The following is an 18,129-nucleotide window of genomic DNA, read 5'->3' on the forward strand; positions in this document are numbered from 1 at the left end:
GTCTAGCTATGCCGCCCTCTAGTTGTCCCACTTCTTCCCCTCGAATCTCCCGTCAGGCAAATTTGGTAACCCAAATCTTCTTCAGAATGAAATTGTTTGGTTTGGGCCTAATCGGCCTCCTTAACTCCCCGCTTGGCGTAACTGCCGATGCCAACGAAGATCTCGAAGCCCAGCGAAAACAAGTTCTGAAAGAAAATCTGAAGAAAATGAAAGAAACTCACACGAAGGAAGAACTCAAAGAAATCGAAACCGAGCATCTGAAAAAAGCGCACAAGGAGCAACTCAACAAAATGGCGGCCAACGGGGCTAAACATGCTTTTGACCATCTTTCGCATTTGAGCGAAAAAGACAAAATGAAAGTTCTTGCGGCTCAAGCTGGCCAAGGATGTCCAGTTGCCAGGGCAGAATTGACGAGAATGGTCGAGGCGAAAAAAGAAAAGGAAGCGGCGAGAGCTGCAGTCTTGAAAATGAGCTCGAAAGAGCTGAAAGAAAAGGCGGCTGAAGGATGCCCTTACGCCAAGAAACGTCTAATCGGTAATAGAAAAAAAACTTTTTCTCTCTACAAACCCCTTTAGAATTGAAGAAAAAAGTCGCCGAAAAGAAGCTCGAAGAAGCAAAAGCCGCCGTCGGAGACCTAACAGCTGATCAACTGAAAATCCGCGCTGCAGAAGGATGCCCTCACGCTGCCCGAATGCTCGTTGAATTCGAAAACATGCGAAAGCGCAACGAACCACCACCAATTAGCGCTAGAATTCTTCCAGAAAACGACGATGAAGAGTTCTCCATTGAGGAGTTGAAGCAAATGGCTTCGATGGGAAATGGCTTGGCGGCGGAAAAGCTGCGAGAACTCGATCCTTCTTTCTTTGAACCAAATGTGGAAGAGCTGAAGAAACGGGCCGAAGCGGGTTGCCCAGTCGCTAGAGCTCAATTGGCTTCGTTGGAGGAGGGAAAGAAGGATTCTTCCGCAGAAAATGAAAAGCCAAATGTCGAAGCGCTCAAAGCCAGGGCTGCTCAAGGCTGTCCACATGCCAAAGCAGAGCTTGAAAGACTCCAAAAAGCAGAAGAAGCGGAAAAACCTTACGTCGAAGCCCTAAAAGCCCGTGCCGCCCAAGGTTGTCCGCATGCAAAAGCCCAACTTGAAAAGTTAAAGCTTGAAGAAGAAAAAAAGCCAAATGTAGAAGCTATGAAAGCTCGAGCTGCTCAAGGCTGTCCTCATGCCAAAGCTGAGTTAGAAAAGCTCACGAAAAATAATGAAGAGGAAAAACCTAATATTGAAGCCCTAAAAGCCAGAGCCGCCCAAGGATGCCCCCATGCAAAAGCCCAGCTTGAAAAGCTTGAGAAAGAAGAGGGTGGCGAAGGATGCGGCTGCGATAAAGTAATCGAGGCGGGATGGAATAATCGATAAATGAATTTATTTAGGCGGACAGAAAACATTTGAAAAAACAGGACGACGAGGAGGTCGAAATCGAAGTGGATAACTCTGAAGATCCGGCGGTTAGAGAAGAGTTTGAATTTCCAGATGATATTACTTACCCAAGGTAAATTATAATTCTCTGCGGATAGGGATCATAATAGAGCTAGTTTGATTTGAAATACTGTTTTTCTCTGTCTTGAAATCTTACAATCTTTACTGCATAATGCTTTATTTTTGATCCCCTCAATTGGACGAGAGGGGTTATTCTATTTGAATTCGAATAAATAACAGTTTGGGGGGTCCTCGGTGAGCATATCATTGATATGACATCAAAAAAGCAGTTTCGGAGAATCTTGTTTGAGAATCTTCATTTTAAAAATTTATTTGATAAATCCATCTCAAATGGACGATGGTAAGCATCGAAAAATTTATCGCAGAAAGTCTCCCAGGAAGAAATTGAAATATTACAATCAGTATACTGATTGTTATCGTGATAAAGCCCAGAACAAACCAAAAAAGGATCGATCTAAAAATCCACTTTTCAGGCACCAGCGATACAATCAGGAAGCCCGAATTCCGGCTGGAACCTTCACGATGGGCGACAATGAAGAGTTAATGCCTGGCGATGGTGAAGCTCCGGAACGACAAGTTACGATCTCGTCAGATTTCTTTATTGGTAAATCTACAGACCTGGGGCCAATCGTTTTGACGGATTTATATTCTAGATAAATATGAGGTAACGAACAGCGAGTTTTATCGTTTTGCTCACGAGACCGGCTATGTTACGGAAGCGGAAAAGTTCGGCGATTCATTTTGCTTCATCAATTTCATCCCTGAGAAGACAAAAGAAAAGATCGAGCTAGAAGTGAAAGAAACTCCTTGGTGGTTGCCTGTCCAAGGCGCAAGCTGGCTCCACCCAGTTGGCCCGGAAAAGGATCTTACGGGCATTTGGGATCATCCTGCTGTTCATATTAGCTGGAATGACGCTGTTGAATACTGCAAGTGGGCTGGTAAACGACTCCCGACAGAGGCAGAATGGGAATATGCTTCGCGAGGCGGCTTGGAAGGTCGACTCTTTTCATGGGGAAACAAGGACAAACCAAAGGGAATGCATTACATGAACATCTGGCAAGGAGAATTCCCCACTGAAAATACAGAGGAAGATGGCCACAGTTCTACAGGTAAATTAGCTCTTTTACTTATCAAAACAAATTGACAACTCTTTGTTTAGCACCTGTGGATTACTACCCCTCCCAGAATAAATACGGCTTGTTTAATATGCTCGGAAATGTTTGGGAATGGACGGCAGATAATTGGTCCAACAGACACTCGGGAGAAGCTGTTTCAGATCCACAAGGTAAGCCTTTTCTTCAGTTATTTATAAACAGCAATTATTACTAGGCCCACCATCCGGAACAGATCGTGTGAAGAAAGGAGGCTCCTTCCTCTGCACAACTCAATACTGCTATCGTTACAGAAACGCCGCTCGCCATCACAATACGCCCGATTCTTCCGCTCAAAATTTAGGGTTCAGATGCGCTAGAACCGCGAATTCGAAATCAGTCCACGACGAACTGTAATTTATATTGATGCCAAAAGTGATTCACCGCTGCTCTTTTTCTTGCTAATTTTAAGATTCTTTCAAAGCCAATATTTTTTATCAAACAAATATTCGTGCAATATTTGAAGAAAACACTGATAGTTCCTATCTTCCTAAGTTCTTATGAAAATACTCGTTCAAATCAATTCATCTTCTTTACTTCTGTACTATTTATCTATCTATCTTTCATGAATTCAGAATTGCTCAAATTTCATTCTCTCGATTCTATCTTTTTCTATTCGCTTTTAGAAATGAAAATATGCCCCTCGTAAGGAGATCGATACAGCCTCAAGACCTCTGTCGGAAGAAACTTCCAGAACATGTCGAATCGGAGCTTGAAATGGTCACAAATAACGCCCTCTGTGGCGTTATTTCTCAACTTTCAGGTAGTCTTCCTTGATTTCAGTTAATTTCCAACACCTCCTTCAAGATCTCTCCCGACACGCAGAGAATTTATTCCAAGAACTCAGCTTGGAAGCGACGAATTTTACTGATAGAGCACGGGAACTGGAAGAAAGAGTTGTAGATCTCAGCCAGCGACTTTCAATAGACAGAAACAACAACGCCGAATTAGAATTGAGAAATAGGGAAATTCAGTTTGACCGGTACATCATGGCGAGAGATACGATTCCACAATCGCTAAAAGAAGTGTATGATCGCGCAGATGCTCCACCAGCACTAGAAAAGCTTCAGGTAAGAAATAACTGATGATTTTTTGTAAATTTTTGCAGAAATACCGAGACGACGGGAAAAACTGCCTGAAAATGTACACGAACCCGGACTACTTCTACCTCATTTGGCGTGAAAAGATTCAAGCCGAAAATGAAGCCGATCGAAAGAGAAAACGCGACGAACGCGAGCGCAAAAAGCAGCAACTCAAGGTAACTCTTCAGTCAACTCGTGGTACTTGAGCTTCAGCTTGTCAAAACTTTCTTTTCGGCCAATCAATTGATGGAATCTGATCGAGAATTCATTAAATATTTTTAGATTCAGAAAGCCAAGCAACCGGAGAATCCAAAACCAGCGTCGAGGCCTTACTTGTAAGAAAAGTATTCTTTAAAAACACGCTCATTTAAAATTTAAGCGATAAAAATCAAGAAAAGGGCCGAGGAAAGGAGTTCCAAAAGTCCATCAGGATCCCAGCCGACTCAACGACGTACAGAAGAGACTCGCAGCCAATTAATCCGACTTCGAATTATATGGATACACTCCCTAGGAACGGATTTCTCGCTTTCAAGATTACTGTTGATTCTACTTCAGAAGTAAGTTCAGGAGAAAATCCTCGTTCAGAAAGAAAAACTCAAATGCCAAGAAACCCCAGTCAACAACAAACCTTTCTCATCAAAGTTCAATGTCCCACGAAATGTCAAAAATGTCGATTCGCTCAACCGCCTCAGCATCTCAGATTCGCCAGCACCAACAGTCGTCTTTCCCTCAGCCTCCACCGGCTCACATTCCTCCTCCTCCAAGTAGCGGATCTTTTCCGCCACCGCCTTCAGGATCTGCATGGCCACAGCCGCCCGCTGGCTTTCCCCCTTCGCCGGCTCCGTCGCAGCTTCCTAGCTATCAGAAACCAGGAGGCATGCCTCCGGGAATGACACACTTGCCTCCTAGTAATGTGCCTCCAACTCCTCCAGCTGCTGGTGGGCCGCCACCACCACCGCCGCCTCCTGGCATTGCACCTCCTCCGGGTCCTTCGTCTGGTCCTCCTCCACCTCCTGGTCCCGCTCCCCCGCCTGCACCAGCCCCAGCTCCGGCAAAATCAGCGGTATTGACAATTCAATTGAATCCTTTCCAGAAAATCCTTTTCAGATCGTTTCACCACCAAGTGGAGCAATCCAAAAGAGCGTGGATAACCGATCGGATCTTCTTGCACAAATTCAAAAGGGCCGAGAATTGCGGGTAGCTTTCAAGCATCTTAAACAAATCTTTTAAAAATAATTAAGCGAGTGCAACGCGAAGAGAAAGCACCTCCACCAAGTTCAACAGCTGGCGGAGGCATGATGACGGCGATGATGTCGATTGATGAGATCTTGCGAACGCGTAGAAACGTCATAGAGAGCAGCTCAGGTTAGTTTATTATCGAATCGAAGCTCGTACAAAGCTTTAGCGAGTAAATTTTATGATGACTGCGAAGTCGATGATGGTGACATTGAAGAGTTCTCCTTTTTTGAGAGCGACTTTGATAGTGATGACTTAGAAGACGAGTCATTTATTATCGATTTATAGGTTGACTAGGATTCACTAACAAGAAAACCTAAAACCATGCGAGATTCACGAAGAAGACTAAAAATGAAGACTAAATTCGATGAATTTCAATTAACTTCTATTTTAGGCGAATCTGGCAGCGAGTCCGACTCTGAATGGGACGACTGAATGGAAATACAATCAGCCCAATTGCCAACGTCCCGAATCTCTAACCAGTAAATAAATCAGTATACAAACTGTATGTTTCAACTTGTATCACAACACTTTACTATTCCCCTTACCAAAGACCAACTAACAATGAACAACTTAATTCCTGTTTATATTTAATCCCTTATCCAAGTTACGGTTACTGTTATATATGGCTTATATATAATTTAAATACTTCTGTAAGATATATTGAGTAATAAGCGTAACCTGTGACAAAATGCGTGTAATAATTCTTTCACTTCACTAAAAATTCTTCAAATAATTCGTGATGACTTTGATTCTTCTGCAATACAATCGTACTTAACAGTACAAGCAAAACTAAACATATAAGAGAAACATTTGTCTTGTTTTTCTATTTAATAGTAGAGAGTAATTTACTCTTTTTTTTTTGTTTCCTTTAACTGATGCAGTAATATGCAGGAGATTGAAAAATAATCGGATAAATCACCAACGTTTCAAAATGACATTGAAGAGGGAAATGAATCATCCAGCCAGTCAGTGAACTCCACAGAATAGCAAGCAAAGAAGACCTTCACAGAAAGGTACGTATATTTTATAGAATGAAGGATAAAAGATGTTACTCAGAAGCAGTTTTCAAGAATCTCTCTAAATTTTTTAATTTCAAAAATTCACTGCACAAATTTTTTATGAAATAAAAATGTCTTCAAATGCTTGATTTTACAGTTTGCTCTGGAATGAACTGGATGGTGTAAGCAGTAGGAAAAAGATACCACTTGTTCTTCTCCATGTTTCCGAACTCTTCGTTCACTAATTTGCATTTTATCAGACTGATTTTGTCGGTTGAGAGACAAGAGTTTGAAGGGAATTCGAGTGCTGGATGGGAGGAGGTTGTTTTTGAAAATAGAAAAGGAAAAGTTTTTCGTGATGGCAAAGAAAAAGAAAAATGGGCGATTACTGCATTCCAAAAAACGATTCTGGACCAGGATTCTTCGCGAATTCGCCAAAAAGCGAAGCGAAGCGAGGCAAAGCGAAATAGAAACTTGAAAAACCGAAAAATCGCACGATCTGAATTGAAAGAAGAAGCCGGAGAATGGATTCTGCACAGATCTTTAAAATCGATTTCTGAAGGAGGAGAAGCGATTGTTTTGGAAGAAAAGTTTGGAGAATTGAACGTCGCCGGGTGCAGGCTTTTGACTCGGCGTTGTTTACTAAAAATGATGAAGAGTTGAAGTTTAAGATTCATCTTTCCAATGGTAAGAATAATTGTTTTATTTTCGATTTTTTCATTTTTAGATTATGGAACCGCCGAAAATAGAGAAGAAGATGACGTTCCCGTGATCCCCCGGCATTCAAATATCATCAAGAATCATTGCAACATCGAAGTCTACTCGAGCAAAGACAACAAAAATGAATGATCGTGGATCACGATCATGGAAAAGTGCGACGGTAATCTCCGAAGCCGACTTAAAAAAGAAGATCTCAACTTGGAAGCACGAAAGAGTGAAAGCGAAAGAGTGAAAGAGTGAAAGCATGAAAGAGCACGGAGTGAAAGACGGACTTGCTTATTTGGAGCGCGTCGGAATCGGGCATAAAGACAAGAAGCCCGAAAATGTTCTCCTCAAAGATGGAAAACCATGGATCGATTACGGAACGTTGGAACTACGTTCCGATTACGGAACGTTGGAACGTTGGAACGAAGAAGCTACCGCGAAATGGGCTACGCGCGGAGAGGAAGCAAATATAAAAACAGATTCTATTTATGTAAGTTTTAAATTCGATTATTTTGAATTAATTTAGATGCTGGTTCTGCTGCTTTTTCGGGAACTTTCGGGAAAAAGGATTCACAAAAAAGTCTTCTTTACAATCCCATCGGATTCGAAAAGAAGGATTCGAAATGATCCCTGGTTGAAAACGCTTCTAGAAATATCCCTGGTTGGGTCTTTAAAAAACGCTTCTGGCCGATTCACAGTCTCTAGAAATATCCCTGGTTGGGTCTTTAAAAAACATGTCTCAGTCTCTAGAAACACATCGGGTTAATAAAAAAAGAAAGCCTGTGGCCATGTCTCAGTCTCTAGAAACACATCGGGTTAATAAAAAAAGAAAGCCTGTGGCCATGTCTCAGTCTCTAGAAACACATCGGGTTAATAAAAAAAGAAAGCCTGTGGCCATGTCTCAGTCTCTAGAAACACATCGGGTTAATAAAAAAAGAAAGCCTGTGGCCATGTCTCAGTCTCTAGAAACACATCGGGTTAATAAAAAGAAAGCCTGTGGCCATGTCTCAGTCTCTAGAAACACATCGGGTTAATAAAAAAAGAAAGCCTGTGGCCATGTCTCAGTCTCTAGAAACACATCGGGTTAATAAAAAAAGAAAGCCTGTGGCCATGTCTCAGTCTCTAGAAACACATCGGGTTAATAAAAAAAGAAAGCCTGTGGCCATGTCTCAGTCTCTAGAAACACATCGGGTTAATAAAAAAAGAAAGCCTGTGGCCATGTCTCAGTCTCTAGAAACACATCGGGTTAATAAAAAAAGAAAGCCTGTGGCCATGTCTCAGTCTCTAGAAACACATCGGGTTAATAAAAAAAGAAAGCCTGTGGCCATGTCTCAGTCTCTAGAAACACATCGGGTTAATAAAAAAAGTACGCCTGTGGCCATGTCTCAGTCTCTAGAAACACATCGGGTTAATAAAAAAAGAAAGCCTGTGGCCATGTCTCAGTCTCTAGAAACACATCGGGTTAATAAAAAAGAACGCCTGTGGCCATGTCTCAGTCTCTAGAAACACATCGGGTTAATAAAAAGAAAGCCTGTGGCCATGTCTCAGTCTCTAGAAACACATCGGGTTAATAAAAAAAAAGAAACAATCGCCTGTGGCCATGTCTCAGTCTCTAGAAACACATCGGGTTAATAAAAAAGTACGCCTGTGGCCATGTCTCAGTCTCTAGAAACACATCGGGTTAATAAAAAGTACGCCTGTGGCCATGTCTCAGTCTCTAGAAACACATCGGGTTAATAAAAAAAGAACGCCTGTGGCCATGTCTCAGTCTCTAGAAACACATCGGGTTAATAAAAAAAGTACGCCTGTGGCCATGTCTCAGTCTCTAGAAACACATCGGGTTAATAAAAAAAGTACGCCTGTGGCCATGTCTCAGTCTCTAGAAACACATCGGGTTAATAAAAAAAGTACGCCTGTGGCCATGTCTCAGTCTCTAGAAACACATCGGGTTAATAAAAAAAGTACGCCTGTGGCCATGTCTCAGTCTCTAGAAACACATCGGGTTAATAAAAAAAGAAAGCCTGTGGCCATGTCTCAGTCTCTAGAAACACATCGGGTTAATAAAAAAAGTACGCCTGTGGCCATGTCTCAGTCTCTAGAAACACATCGGGTTAATAAAAAAAGTACGCCTGTGGCCATGTCTCAGTCTCTAGAAACACATCGGGTTAATAAAAAAAGTACGCCTGTGGCCATGTCTCAGTCTCTAGAAACACATCGGGTTAATAAAAAAAGTACGCCTGTGGCCATGTCTCAGTCTCTAGAAACACATCGGGTTAATAAAAAGTACGCCTGTGGCCATGTCTCAGTCTCTAGAAACACATCGGGTTAATAAAAAGTACGCCTGTGGCCATGTCTCAGTCTCTAGAAACACATCGGGTTAATAAAAAAAGTACGCCTGTGGCCATGTCTCAGTCTCTAGAAACACATCGGGTTAATAAAAAAAGTACGCCTGTGGCCATGTCTCAGTCTCTAGAAACACATCGGGTTAATAAAAAAAGTACGCCTGTGGCCATGTCTCAGTCTCTAGAAACACATCGGGTTAATAAAAAAAGTACGCCTGTGGCCATGTCTCAGTCTCTAGAAACACATCGGGTTAATAAAAAAAGTACGCCTGTGGCCATGTCTCAGTCTCTAGAAACACATCGGGTTAATAAAAAAAGTACGCCTGTGGCCATGTCTCAGTCTCTAGAAACACATCGGGTTAATAAAAAAAGTACGCCTGTGGCCATGTCTCAGTCTCTAGAAACACATCGGGTTAATAAAAAAAGTACGCCTGTGGCCATGTCTCAGTCTCTAGAAACACATCGGGTTAATAAAAAGTACGCCTGTGGCCATGTCTCAGTCTCTAGAAACACATCGGGTTAAAAAGTACGCCTGTGGCCATGTCTCAGTCTCTAGAAACACATCGGGTTAATAAAAAGTACGCCTGTGGCCATGTCTCAGTCTCTAGAAACACATCGGGTTAATAAAAAGTACGCCTGTGGCCATGTCTCAGTCTCTAGAAACACATCGGGTTAATAAAAAGTACGCCTGTGGCCATGTCTCAGTCTCTAGAAACACATCGGGTTAATAAAAAGTACGCCTGTGGCCATGTCTCAGTCTCTAGAAACACATCGGGTTAATAAAAAGTACGCCTGTGGCCATGTCTCAGTCTCTAGAAACACATCGGGTTAATAAAAAGTACGCCTGTGGCCATGTCTCAGTCTCTAGAAACACATCGGGTTAATAAAAAGTACGCCTGTGGCCATGTCTCAGTCTCTAGAAACACATCGGGTTAATAAAAAACGCCTGTGGCCATGTCTCAGTCTCTGTCGGGTTAATAAAAAAAGTACGCCTGTGGCCATGTCTCAGTCTCTAGAAACACATCGGGTTAATAAAAAAAGTACGCCTGTGGCCATGTCTCAGTCTCTAGAAACACATCGGGTTAATAAAAAAAGTACGCCTGTGGCCATGTCTCAGTCTCTAGAAACACATCGGGTTAATAAAAAAAGTACGCCTGTGGCCATGTCTCAGTCTCTAGAAACACATCGGGTTAATAAAAAGTCTCAGTCTCTAGAAACACATCGGGTTAATAAAAAGTACGCCATGTCTCAGTCTCTAGAAACACATCGGGTTAATAAAAAGTACGCCTGTGGCCATGTCTCAGTCTCTAGAAACACATCAGTCGCCATGTCTCAGTCTCTAGAAACACATCGGGTTAAAAAAAGTACGCCTGTGGCCATGTCTGTCTCTAGAAACACATGTTAGTGTCTCAGTCTCTAGAAACACATCGGGTTAATAAAAAAAGTACGCCTGTGGCCATGTCTCAGTCTCTAGAAACACATCGGGTTAATAAAAAAAGTACGCCTGTGGCCATGTCTCAGTCTCTAGAAACACATCGGGTTAATAAAAAAAGTACGCCTGTGGCCATGTCTCAGTCTCTAGAAACACATCGGGTTAATAAAAAAAGTACGCCTGTGAATAGCCGCTCAAGCTTCAAAGCGACAGAGTCTCCCTCCTTAATAAAGGTTTTCCTACTCTGCCTGTCCCCATCCCCGCCCACACCCGTTTTTAGAAAAACTCCAGAAGATTTACTAAATCACAGCTTTACGGTTTCGCCAATTTAGCGAAATCAAGAAGAGAAATCTGGAAATGAAAATCTGGAAATGAAAAAAGAAAGCTCATAGTTGAGAATCTGATCAAGATGAATTTTTAGATTATAATTATTTTATTAAAACAGTAAAAGTTCCTGTTAAATGCCATTCCTGCAAAAACAACGAATTTGAAAACAAGATGCCAACTCAAAGACGAGGAAAGCACCCGGGGTAGAAGCTCATTTTATCTTTATTTCTTATCCCATGCAAAAGTACTTTAAAATTTTCAAAATAGTACAGAAGATCTCAGGTAGGTAAAAAGTAAAAGGAAGGAAAATAGGACTACACTTTTTCTACAGTGAAGCAACTGTCGTATTCTGCAGCTGATGAGGTATCCATGCCGTCGATTAAATTACGTAGAAAGTTAATTTCTCGCCGGCTTATAAGAAGTAACTATTAGATGGAAACGATTAAGAGCAGACCTGTTATCAAGTAAGAGCCGAGGGTCGTCCGACATTGGACGAAAAAGATTCGGAGCCATGACCATCGCCAAATTCGCCGAATCCATTCTCGTCTTTTGATTTACCTTCAAACTAGTTAGTAAGCAGTTTTCTATTCAAAAACAGACCTCTTCTTTTGCGAAAACTTGCAGAAATCTTATCAGATGAGTAAGACAAGATTTTGTCACATCTGAAAGCTTAGAAATGATCTTCAATGACTCCTCCTTGTCTTCCGAAGTGTCGAGGATCTCCTCCGTAAGTTCCATCGGAAAGATAGGCTCAGCCATTTCCCGTAGCCATAGTTTTAAAAGTGAGCAAGCCACATGAGCATCGTCAGAATTCCGCACATGATAGTCTTCCACATCAACTCGAAGAGCATTCACTCGGTCGATTTCTCCAGGTAAACGAAATATGCCCTCTGCTGAAAGTCCTCCAAGGCGAATTATTTCTGAAGTGAGTTCTCGTTGAATCCACGGAATTTCTAGCTCTGGGAATGAGTCTTTTTGTGTGGCGAGTATTTCTTCGAGGGTAGTGCCGAACATGCTTTTTTGATAAATATGCCGCTATAAATTGAATTTTAGCATGCTAAAAATATTTGGTGAAATACCTTTGCCAACAAGATCTCCGGCTCGCCTGGGTCGATCAAACCTCTTCTGTTGCCCTTTTCGACGACCTTCTTTAATCTTGATAAACAGCCTATAATTTAGCTAAAGATCTCATTCATTTAACTTTTCATACTTTGATAAATAGGTTTATGAGTACGTTCATGAAGACTGAGCCACTCTCTTATTAACTTTTGAACGTTCTCGTTTGACGGAGCGAAGAAGTAAAGGCAGATTGCTGATAGCTCAAGAAGTTTTGGAAGACATTCATCAGCAGGATTATCTCGGCTCTAATTGAAAGGAGGAAGTGAATAGTTTGACAAGCAATTAACCTGTTTGATAATGATCGGATAAATCTCGTTCGCGAGTTCTGAGTGATTCCAGCCAAGAGAAATCAAGCTCACAAGATCATCAGCTTTCTCTCCATCCAAATAATTATTCACAAGCCTAAAGCACTCTCCAAACTCCTTCATCAACACCTTCGATGATCCATTTGTAAGCGGTCTTTTCAGAGGCTTCTTCTGAAAAGTCAGCAATTCAGAAACCGCCATTGGCTTTTTCATGAAGCCTCGATTTAATTGAAATGCGCCAGCGCATGTCTCGCCAAAAGTTGACTTTGGTCCTTTCGCTGACGATGTTGAGAGGCTTCTTCGAATGTTTTTCGATGCAGGAGATTTTGTTGGAGTCGCGACGGATTTAGACTTTTCTCGAGAAATTAATCTTGAGTTGTTCAAAGCTGATTTTTCTGGCGACGATTCTGGCGAAGATTCTGCTCCAACACCGGGAGTTCTTCTTGGTGTTGTACTTCCACTTTTTGCAATTGTACTTTGAGAAGTGTGATCTTCATTTTCTGCTTCTTCCTCGTTCATTTCCTCTATTAAATCTTCTCTGGAGCTCATCGAGTGTCCTGCGCTCGAGGTATTCAAAAGCTGACGAGTGCTTGTATTATTCGACGCTGTTGAAGCCGCGTCGTTATTTGTGCTCGTTGTGCTCTTGGCATTGGAGATTTCGGAATCCTGGCGAGCTCTTCGTTGACGCTGCTGGAATCTAGCGAGAGGGATGATATCCGCGTCAAGGGGCCTGTGCCAAACTGTCGTCATTTTGAACGCGTTGTAATAATAGAACCGGCTGAAAGAAAAGATAAGAAATTGATTGAAAACAAGGAAGAGTACCCAGTTGAATGATCAAAGAGCTCCCACCATTGAGACAAGTTCGCCTGTTTTATCGGCTCTCCAATGGGGGCTTCCCACTGGCACTGACCCGTACCGAGGTTGGCGAACATTCGCTCGCCGCGCTCATATATTTCCACCCACATAATGTGTGGCGGAAGGTACTTTCCTCGCCAATCTTTTCAAATAACCGATCTCTAAAAACTGTAGATGTTTTCCGGGTTTTCTAAGTTCACGGTGGTGTGGCAGTCAAAAAGAGAGCTATCGAACATCTCGCCGTTGGAGAATGATCGTGTTCAGTTGGTGATAAATGTTCTTTATTGCTTCTGAAATGTCCTTCGTGATCTTTTCTAGCTAACAAAGGGCTCAATTTTATCATAATTTTTTGGAATGATACAAGGACGTTAGTTTCAAATACATTGATGAGCCCTAAAATAATCCATGTGCAGTCGTGATTCCACTTCAAAAAACACCATCTCTCCCGTCTTCGGCATTCCAGTAGCCACAATCGTCGGTATTCTTGCTGTTTCCTCCGAGTACGCTAAAAAACAATAGGCAGCTGTTCACTCTTTCATGCTTTACCTAAATCCAAGAGCGAATAGGCAACATTATCTTTGATAGCGACGCCGCATGAGACAGCACAGCAAACGTCCCGAATGGGAATGCCGGCATCGATCAAGGCCAAAGTCGCTGCATTCACACACACGGCGTAATCGCCTCCATCAGCTTGAAGGACCTCAACAAAGATGGAAATGGCAGAGCGAGGATAAAGAGTAGTCAGAATTGTAGCCTCAAATGTCTTCTTCAGTGAGAGCGAAATTTCTTGCGCTTTCTTGTCACCTGGAAAAGTTTTATAGAAAGACCAATATTTTCAACCTTACCTCTCGCTCTTCTCTTTCTTTCCGCCGAAGCAAAAGCCGCTCTTGAATACTCAACATCAACAATACATCTCTCCTGGCTAACAGCTCCCCTTTGGCTGGCCATCGGCTCCCGCGGCCCAAAAACCGCCGCTAAGACTTTCGTATTTCCCTAATAAGCCCAATTAACTCCAAATTCAGTCCCTCGAGAACAATAAATTACATGATTCGACAAATTTACCTGTTGTAAAATAGCTGATCCATCGGCGTGATCAAAAACGCCCAGGCGACCTTGAATCTTTCGAAATTCTGCTGCTCGTCGTCCGTCGAAACGGAATCCTTCGTCTGATAAAAGCTCCATTCTGAAAAAGTCAACCTTCAGCATTCATCATTCAGAGTCGATGTGAGTCGCGCTTATTTTATAGACGTATGGAAATGAGTTTGTTAATTTAAAGTCTGAGCGCACTTTCTCTTCACTCCGCAAGTTCCCAATCGCCTCCATCATCTTCGGTTTCCAACACTTTAAGATTCTTCTGCTTTCGTATCCTTTTTCGATCAACTATTGCCATTTTTGTCATTCGGTTTTTGTACTGAAAGTATTGAAAACTTTTTCATATTTTTTCATTACCTTTTTCACGGCTAAGGGATTTTTCTTCGGAACCTTCGTCTGTAACTCTTCTCTCTCAACCTTCTGTGTTTTCACTCGCTTTTTATCATTCAAATCTGCTTTCGCCAGGTTTAAGACTGATTGCGGTAATTCTGCACCAGATTGAACCATTACTCCTCTCAGAATTCTTATTCGATCTCTGAGAAAGGTGGTTAATTCAAATCAGACAGTCAATTAAAGGATTTACCTGTCCGCATCTGAGAAGAAGGTAATTGCATGGCCCGTGCGATTATATCTTCCGCATCTTTTTAAAAGGATCAAAAGATAAAAACATTCTCTTAGAAACTAGTTGAATCAGACCCTCTCCTTCCAACTCTGTGAACATAATCAGTAACTGAGTTGGGGCAGTCATAATTAATAACGGTCGAAGTCATTGGCAAGTCCAGACCCCGAGAAGCGACATCTGTGGTAATCAGGAGCCATACTTTGCCCACGCGCGTCGCCTGGATCACTTTCTGACGATCGGCATTCGATTTTGCGGCGCAGAGTGACATTGCATTAATCCCATCGTACAGAAGTTCTCCCATGATTCGCTAAATATCGGATAAGAAATCGAAGAAGACATCTTCTTTCAGTTAAAATTTTGCTCATGAATGCTCGGGGGAGTTCTCAATTATAAGCCTTTCTAGATTTTATAAATTAATAAGTCGACAGGAAACTGTACAAGGACCGAAAAATATGAATAACTGTTAGAGAACACAAATTTACGGTTTCTGAAAATCTTCCAAATACAGAAAAATCTTACCTGGCATCGCTCCTTCGTCTCAGTAAACAGAATCGCAGGCGGCCTAAAGCCGTCCTTGATAAACTCCCGCAGCGCTAATAGCTTGCCCCGCTCGTTGCCACAATAGATGACTTTCTGCGAAACATTTTGATTCACAGCATTTCCCGATTTTCCAATGGCTACTGTAACTCCTTGATTGTTGAAGTTGGAATGTCCGAATTTCTCGACGGCGCCAGACATTGTTGCGCTAAACAGACCGACTTGGTGGTTGTCAGCGCACTTTTACTGGGTCTTTAGCTGTCTTCCTATGAATATAAATCGCTGGGGACTAGAATAAGACCCATTCCTGTGATCTTAGTATGTTAACTTGTGCCGAAAAGCTCTTTGGATCGTCAGGGTTGAGTTTATTCGTGATTTCCAACATTTTATCGCACTCGTCAAGAACGATCATTTGACACTTCGACAGATCGAGTTCTTTGCTATCCAACATATTAATGATTCGATTCGGCGTTCCACAGAGAATATGACAGCTTTGAATGTTTCTATCGCTCTGACTTGTGTCTGATATTTTCGGCCAGAGGCCTCGTGCAAGAGCTCGTCCAACGCCGCCGATTTGCTCGGCCAACTCGCGCGAGGGCGATAAGACGATGGTGAAAAGAGTGTCCTTGATATTCTTGCGCCCGATCTTCAAAAGCTTCTCAATAACAGGGATCATGAACGCGCCTGTCTTTCCACTTCCAGTTGCCGCGGTGCAAACACAGTTCTTTCCAGCTCGTAAGATAGGAATTGCCGCCATTTGAATTCTCGTCGGATTTTCCCAACGTAGAACTTCTTTCAGATTGTTTTTAATCGCCTTGTTGACACCGTTGAAATCTGATAGCAGAGGGTAAGTCGAATCATCTTCAGCATTCATATTTGTCACAAAAATGCCTTTCTTAGGGTCATCTTCTTTTATGTTTTCTTCGAGCTTTGGTGCTTTCTAGGAGAATTTTGAAGAATTGGAAATCCGACTTATTGTACCTTTGGAATGATGCCTAAATTTTCAGCATCCTCTCTGTACTTTTTTCGATCGAATTTTGCCCCTCTCGTTAGCTTTTTAAATATCGAATCATAATCCATTCTCTTATCTCTGAGAAAATGATGATAAACGGATTTTCTGTTTTAGTGAATTAAAGAAAGTATGGTGTAAATCAATGGAGAAAACCTTGGAAATCGGAGAGCGTATTGATAAAGAGAAAATAGGAAGGAAGAAATATGAAAGAGAACTTTATAAGCGTGGGTTATACACAGCGTAATGACGATTTGATAGAACGCGCAAAATTCTGGTCCAAAATTTTGAAACTCAGGAGAGGAAAATTCTTTGAAAGGCAGTGACGCAAATTTTAAAGAAACAAGGAGCTCGTGCGTATAATACAGTCATGTGTTCAAAAAGAAAAATGCGCTACATTATATTCTACATCTGAAAATAAGTATTGATAAGTATCAGTGTTTGTGTCAGACTCTGAGGATTTCTAGGAAACCGGAGGTTGATGAGTTGTAGGTAATTGCAATCCAGTCGTTGTAAAGCGCTCCCCACTGGACGGAGTTGATTTCTCCACCGGCGGAGTAGGCCAGGATAGGGTCTTCTAGTAATTTAAGAGCTTTGATAATATGCAGAATTCATTACCTATTGCACGAGGCATTTGTTGAATATCCCAAATTAGGGCTTGCTTATCATCTCCGACAGTACAAACATGATGGGCCGAGTGAGGCGCCCATGAAACCCCATTCACTAATAATTACCATTTTTGATGTAAATTGAAGCAAACTTACCTGCAGCTCGATGATTTGCAAGACGAGCAACAGGAATACAGGGCACTCTCTTGTCCAAAATAATGATTTCAGAAACGTCCATGCCCAGCGCAGCAATGTAATTTGCATCGATTCCATTCCACGCTAGGCGGAGCAATGGACGCATTGGGTTCGATTCGTAGATGATAGTTGAATGCTCCAGGTGTCGTAGGTCGAAAATGCGCACTGAAAAGTATACTCTTCCTTGACTGCACTTCAATTTTGACTCGCACCTGATCCGTCTCCACCAACAGAAGCAAATCCATTCTGACTTGATCTGTCAAAAGCAATGTCGTATACTTCCTGTTCATGAGCTATCAGTTGCGTCCTTACTCTTCCTGTTTGAGTACTTCTATGACCAGAAGTCGAAGCAAGAGCTTGGCCAGTTTCTACTTCCCAAATAGTGCAAGTTGTGTCTATCGATGATGTTCCAATTAGACGAGGGTTGATTGGAGACCAATCGAAGGATGTCAATGGAGCGCAGAAATCACGGTCGTTGTTGTTGTTGAGAAGATGAGTCTGCTCCCAGTGACGAGGATTCGGATTCGTCTCGTTGTAATTTGCGCGAAATATCCTTATCCGTGAGCTGACAATCCGAAAATTAGACGTACCTGAGATAATCGCCCGAAGTAGCGATTAAATCCGGCCTGCCGGAGTCCGTAGTCGCGTTAGGAGGACACCACATGATCTTTGTACAAGGATAAGGATGATCTATCGTCGATTCCTCTTCAAACTCTGTCCTGGAAAATCAAAATCAAACGAAAGCAATTAGAATGGGCGTACCGAACATTTGGATCAAGATTTAGAATTTTAACTTTGTTTGAGTACTCCTCGATAAAAGAACCAACGGCGAGACGAAATGCTCCGTCTTCAGTAGGTCGCTGACACCAGCCCATGGAAAATAACGGCCACGGAGATTCATAACTTAAAAATCCAAATTCAACAAAATTTAGGTGGCCTTTTTTACCAATAAATTTCTCTTCGATTTCTCACTCGTCGCGCCATTTTCAAATTGTCCGATTTTTTCTTAACAAAAGTAAACTTTA

At 42.1% G+C, this 18,129-nt stretch overlaps 7 protein-coding genes across 8 annotated transcripts; 2 read left to right on the top strand and 5 right to left on the bottom strand.

The window, feature by feature from the left end:
* Positions 1 to 88: 88 nt before the first annotated feature.
* LOC145701999 (uncharacterized) lies at positions 89 to 3,237 on the top strand. The gene is made up of 7 exons (XM_081779247.1): positions 89 to 534; positions 576 to 1,375; positions 1,420 to 1,538; positions 1,960 to 2,090; positions 2,140 to 2,595; positions 2,646 to 2,771; positions 2,816 to 3,237. Exons 1-7 carry the CDS (start codon positions 207 to 209, stop codon positions 2,992 to 2,994), a joined length of 2,139 nt encoding a protein of 712 aa, XP_081635373.1. The 5' UTR covers positions 89 to 206; the 3' UTR covers positions 2,995 to 3,237.
* On the top strand, positions 3,235 to 5,744 carry LOC145702107 (uncharacterized). Its single transcript, XM_081779351.1, has 9 exons — positions 3,235 to 3,400; positions 3,445 to 3,707; positions 3,746 to 3,895; positions 4,002 to 4,054; positions 4,099 to 4,240; positions 4,315 to 4,782; positions 4,827 to 4,916; positions 4,961 to 5,084; positions 5,350 to 5,744. Exons 1-9 carry the CDS (start codon positions 3,274 to 3,276, stop codon positions 5,388 to 5,390), a joined length of 1,458 nt encoding a protein of 485 aa, XP_081635477.1. The 5' UTR covers positions 3,235 to 3,273; the 3' UTR covers positions 5,391 to 5,744.
* Positions 5,745 to 10,966: 5,222 nt separating this feature from the next.
* On the bottom strand, positions 10,967 to 13,225 carry LOC145695969 (rho GTPase-activating protein 39-like). The gene is made up of 7 exons (XM_081773022.1): positions 13,009 to 13,225; positions 12,169 to 12,964; positions 11,973 to 12,126; positions 11,842 to 11,930; positions 11,363 to 11,797; positions 11,217 to 11,320; positions 10,967 to 11,173 (listed from the first exon to the last, which is right to left on the bottom strand). The coding sequence occupies exons 1-7, from the start codon at positions 13,149 to 13,151 to the stop codon at positions 11,077 to 11,079; spliced, it is 1,818 nt and encodes a 605-aa protein (XP_081629148.1). The 5' UTR covers positions 13,152 to 13,225; the 3' UTR covers positions 10,967 to 11,076.
* A 15-nt stretch (positions 13,226 to 13,240) lies between these two features.
* Positions 13,241 to 14,247, bottom strand: LOC145695971 (exosome complex component RRP41-like). The gene is made up of 5 exons (XM_081773024.1): positions 14,104 to 14,247; positions 13,887 to 14,034; positions 13,588 to 13,845; positions 13,440 to 13,546; positions 13,241 to 13,359 (listed from the first exon to the last, which is right to left on the bottom strand). Exons 1-5 carry the CDS (start codon positions 14,245 to 14,247, stop codon positions 13,267 to 13,269), a joined length of 750 nt encoding a protein of 249 aa, XP_081629150.1. The 3' UTR covers positions 13,241 to 13,266.
* A 13-nt stretch (positions 14,248 to 14,260) lies between these two features.
* On the bottom strand, positions 14,261 to 15,540 carry LOC145695970 (uncharacterized). The gene is made up of 5 exons (XM_081773023.1): positions 15,275 to 15,540; positions 14,836 to 15,062; positions 14,717 to 14,773; positions 14,491 to 14,668; positions 14,261 to 14,452 (listed from the first exon to the last, which is right to left on the bottom strand). Exons 1-5 carry the CDS (start codon positions 15,491 to 15,493, stop codon positions 14,336 to 14,338), a joined length of 798 nt encoding a protein of 265 aa, XP_081629149.1. The 5' UTR covers positions 15,494 to 15,540; the 3' UTR covers positions 14,261 to 14,335.
* Positions 15,541 to 15,581: 41 nt separating this feature from the next.
* Positions 15,582 to 16,406, bottom strand: LOC145712204 (uncharacterized). The gene is made up of 2 exons (XM_081789888.1): positions 16,274 to 16,406; positions 15,582 to 16,232 (listed from the first exon to the last, which is right to left on the bottom strand). Exons 1-2 carry the CDS (start codon positions 16,370 to 16,372, stop codon positions 15,582 to 15,584), a joined length of 750 nt encoding a protein of 249 aa, XP_081646014.1. The 5' UTR covers positions 16,373 to 16,406.
* A 33-nt stretch (positions 16,407 to 16,439) lies between these two features.
* LOC145711338 (DDB1- and CUL4-associated factor 7-like) lies at positions 16,440 to 18,120 on the bottom strand. Of its 2 annotated transcripts, none has more exons than XM_081789059.1 (7): positions 18,051 to 18,120; positions 17,867 to 18,007; positions 17,695 to 17,823; positions 17,317 to 17,657; positions 17,066 to 17,269; positions 16,920 to 17,024; positions 16,440 to 16,875 (listed from the first exon to the last, which is right to left on the bottom strand). In XM_081789059.1, the coding sequence occupies exons 1-7, from the start codon at positions 18,086 to 18,088 to the stop codon at positions 16,748 to 16,750; spliced, it is 1,086 nt and encodes a 361-aa protein (XP_081645185.1). In that variant the 5' UTR covers positions 18,089 to 18,120; the 3' UTR covers positions 16,440 to 16,747. The 2 variants fall into 2 exon arrangements, with proteins under 2 accessions (XP_081645185.1, XP_081645184.1); XM_081789058.1 differs by having other exon boundaries at positions 16,440 to 16,878.
* Positions 18,121 to 18,129: the final 9 nt, after the last annotated feature.

This window comes from Oikopleura dioica, chromosome 1, assembly GCF_907165135.1.
Source record: "Oikopleura dioica chromosome 1, OKI2018_I68_1.0, whole genome shotgun sequence".
Classification (NCBI taxonomy): domain Eukaryota; kingdom Metazoa; phylum Chordata; class Appendicularia; order Copelata; family Oikopleuridae; genus Oikopleura; species Oikopleura dioica.

Excerpts from the sequence above, each read along its gene's own strand:
- LOC145701999 (XM_081779247.1), top strand. The coding sequence starts at position 207 with ATGAAAGAAACTCACACGAAGGAAGAACTCAAAGAAATCGAAACCGAG. Across the intron at positions 2,091-2,139 it reads CTCGTCAGATTTCTTTATTG|ATAAATATGAGGTAACGAAC; the intron begins GTAAATCTACAG and ends TTTATATTCTAG. Across the intron at positions 2,772-2,815 it reads AGCTGTTTCAGATCCACAAG|GCCCACCATCCGGAACAGAT; the intron begins GTAAGCCTTTTC and ends AATTATTACTAG.
- LOC145695971 (XM_081773024.1), bottom strand. The coding sequence starts at position 14,247 with ATGCTGAAGGTTGACTTTTTCAGAATGGAGCTTTTATCAGACGAAGGA. Across the intron at positions 14,035-14,103 it reads GATCAGCTATTTTACAACAG|GGAAATACGAAAGTCTTAGC; the intron begins GTAAATTTGTCG and ends TGGGCTTATTAG. Across the intron at positions 13,547-13,587 it reads CTATTCGCTCTTGGATTTAG|CGTACTCGGAGGAAACAGCA; the intron begins GTAAAGCATGAA and ends ATTGTTTTTTAG.
- LOC145712204 (XM_081789888.1), bottom strand. The coding sequence starts at position 16,372 with ATGGATTATGATTCGATATTTAAAAAGCTAACGAGAGGGGCAAAATTC. Across the intron at positions 16,233-16,273 it reads ATTTAGGCATCATTCCAAAG|AAAGCACCAAAGCTCGAAGA; the intron begins GTACAATAAGTC and ends AAATTCTCCTAG.
- LOC145695970 (XM_081773023.1), bottom strand. The coding sequence starts at position 15,493 with ATGTCTGGCGCCGTCGAGAAATTCGGACATTCCAACTTCAACAATCAA. Across the intron at positions 15,063-15,274 it reads AGACGAAGGAGCGATGCCAG|CGAATCATGGGAGAACTTCT; the intron begins GTAAGATTTTTC and ends TCCGATATTTAG. Across the intron at positions 14,669-14,716 it reads TTCTTCTCAGATGCGGACAG|AGATCGAATAAGAATTCTGA; the intron begins GTAAATCCTTTA and ends CACCTTTCTCAG.
- LOC145702107 (XM_081779351.1), top strand. The coding sequence starts at position 3,274 with ATGCCCCTCGTAAGGAGATCGATACAGCCTCAAGACCTCTGTCGGAAG. Across the intron at positions 3,401-3,444 it reads CGTTATTTCTCAACTTTCAG|ATCTCTCCCGACACGCAGAG; the intron begins GTAGTCTTCCTT and ends ACCTCCTTCAAG. Across the intron at positions 3,708-3,745 it reads CAGCACTAGAAAAGCTTCAG|AAATACCGAGACGACGGGAA; the intron begins GTAAGAAATAAC and ends AAATTTTTGCAG.
- LOC145695969 (XM_081773022.1), bottom strand. The coding sequence starts at position 13,151 with ATGTGGGTGGAAATATATGAGCGCGGCGAGCGAATGTTCGCCAACCTC. Across the intron at positions 11,931-11,972 it reads TCATAAACCTATTTATCAAA|GCTGTTTATCAAGATTAAAG; the intron begins GTATGAAAAGTT and ends GCTAAATTATAG. Across the intron at positions 11,321-11,362 it reads AAGTTTTCGCAAAAGAAGAG|GTAAATCAAAAGACGAGAAT; the intron begins GTCTGTTTTTGA and ends ACTAGTTTGAAG.
- LOC145711338 (XM_081789058.1), bottom strand. The coding sequence starts at position 18,088 with ATGGCGCGACGAGTGAGAAATCGAAGAGAAATTTATTG. Across the intron at positions 17,270-17,316 it reads TGTTGGTGGAGACGGATCAG|TGCGCATTTTCGACCTACGA; the intron begins GTGCGAGTCAAA and ends TATACTTTTCAG. Across the intron at positions 16,879-16,919 it reads ACAAATGCCTCGTGCAATAG|AAGACCCTATCCTGGCCTAC; the intron begins GTAATGAATTCT and ends TTAAATTACTAG.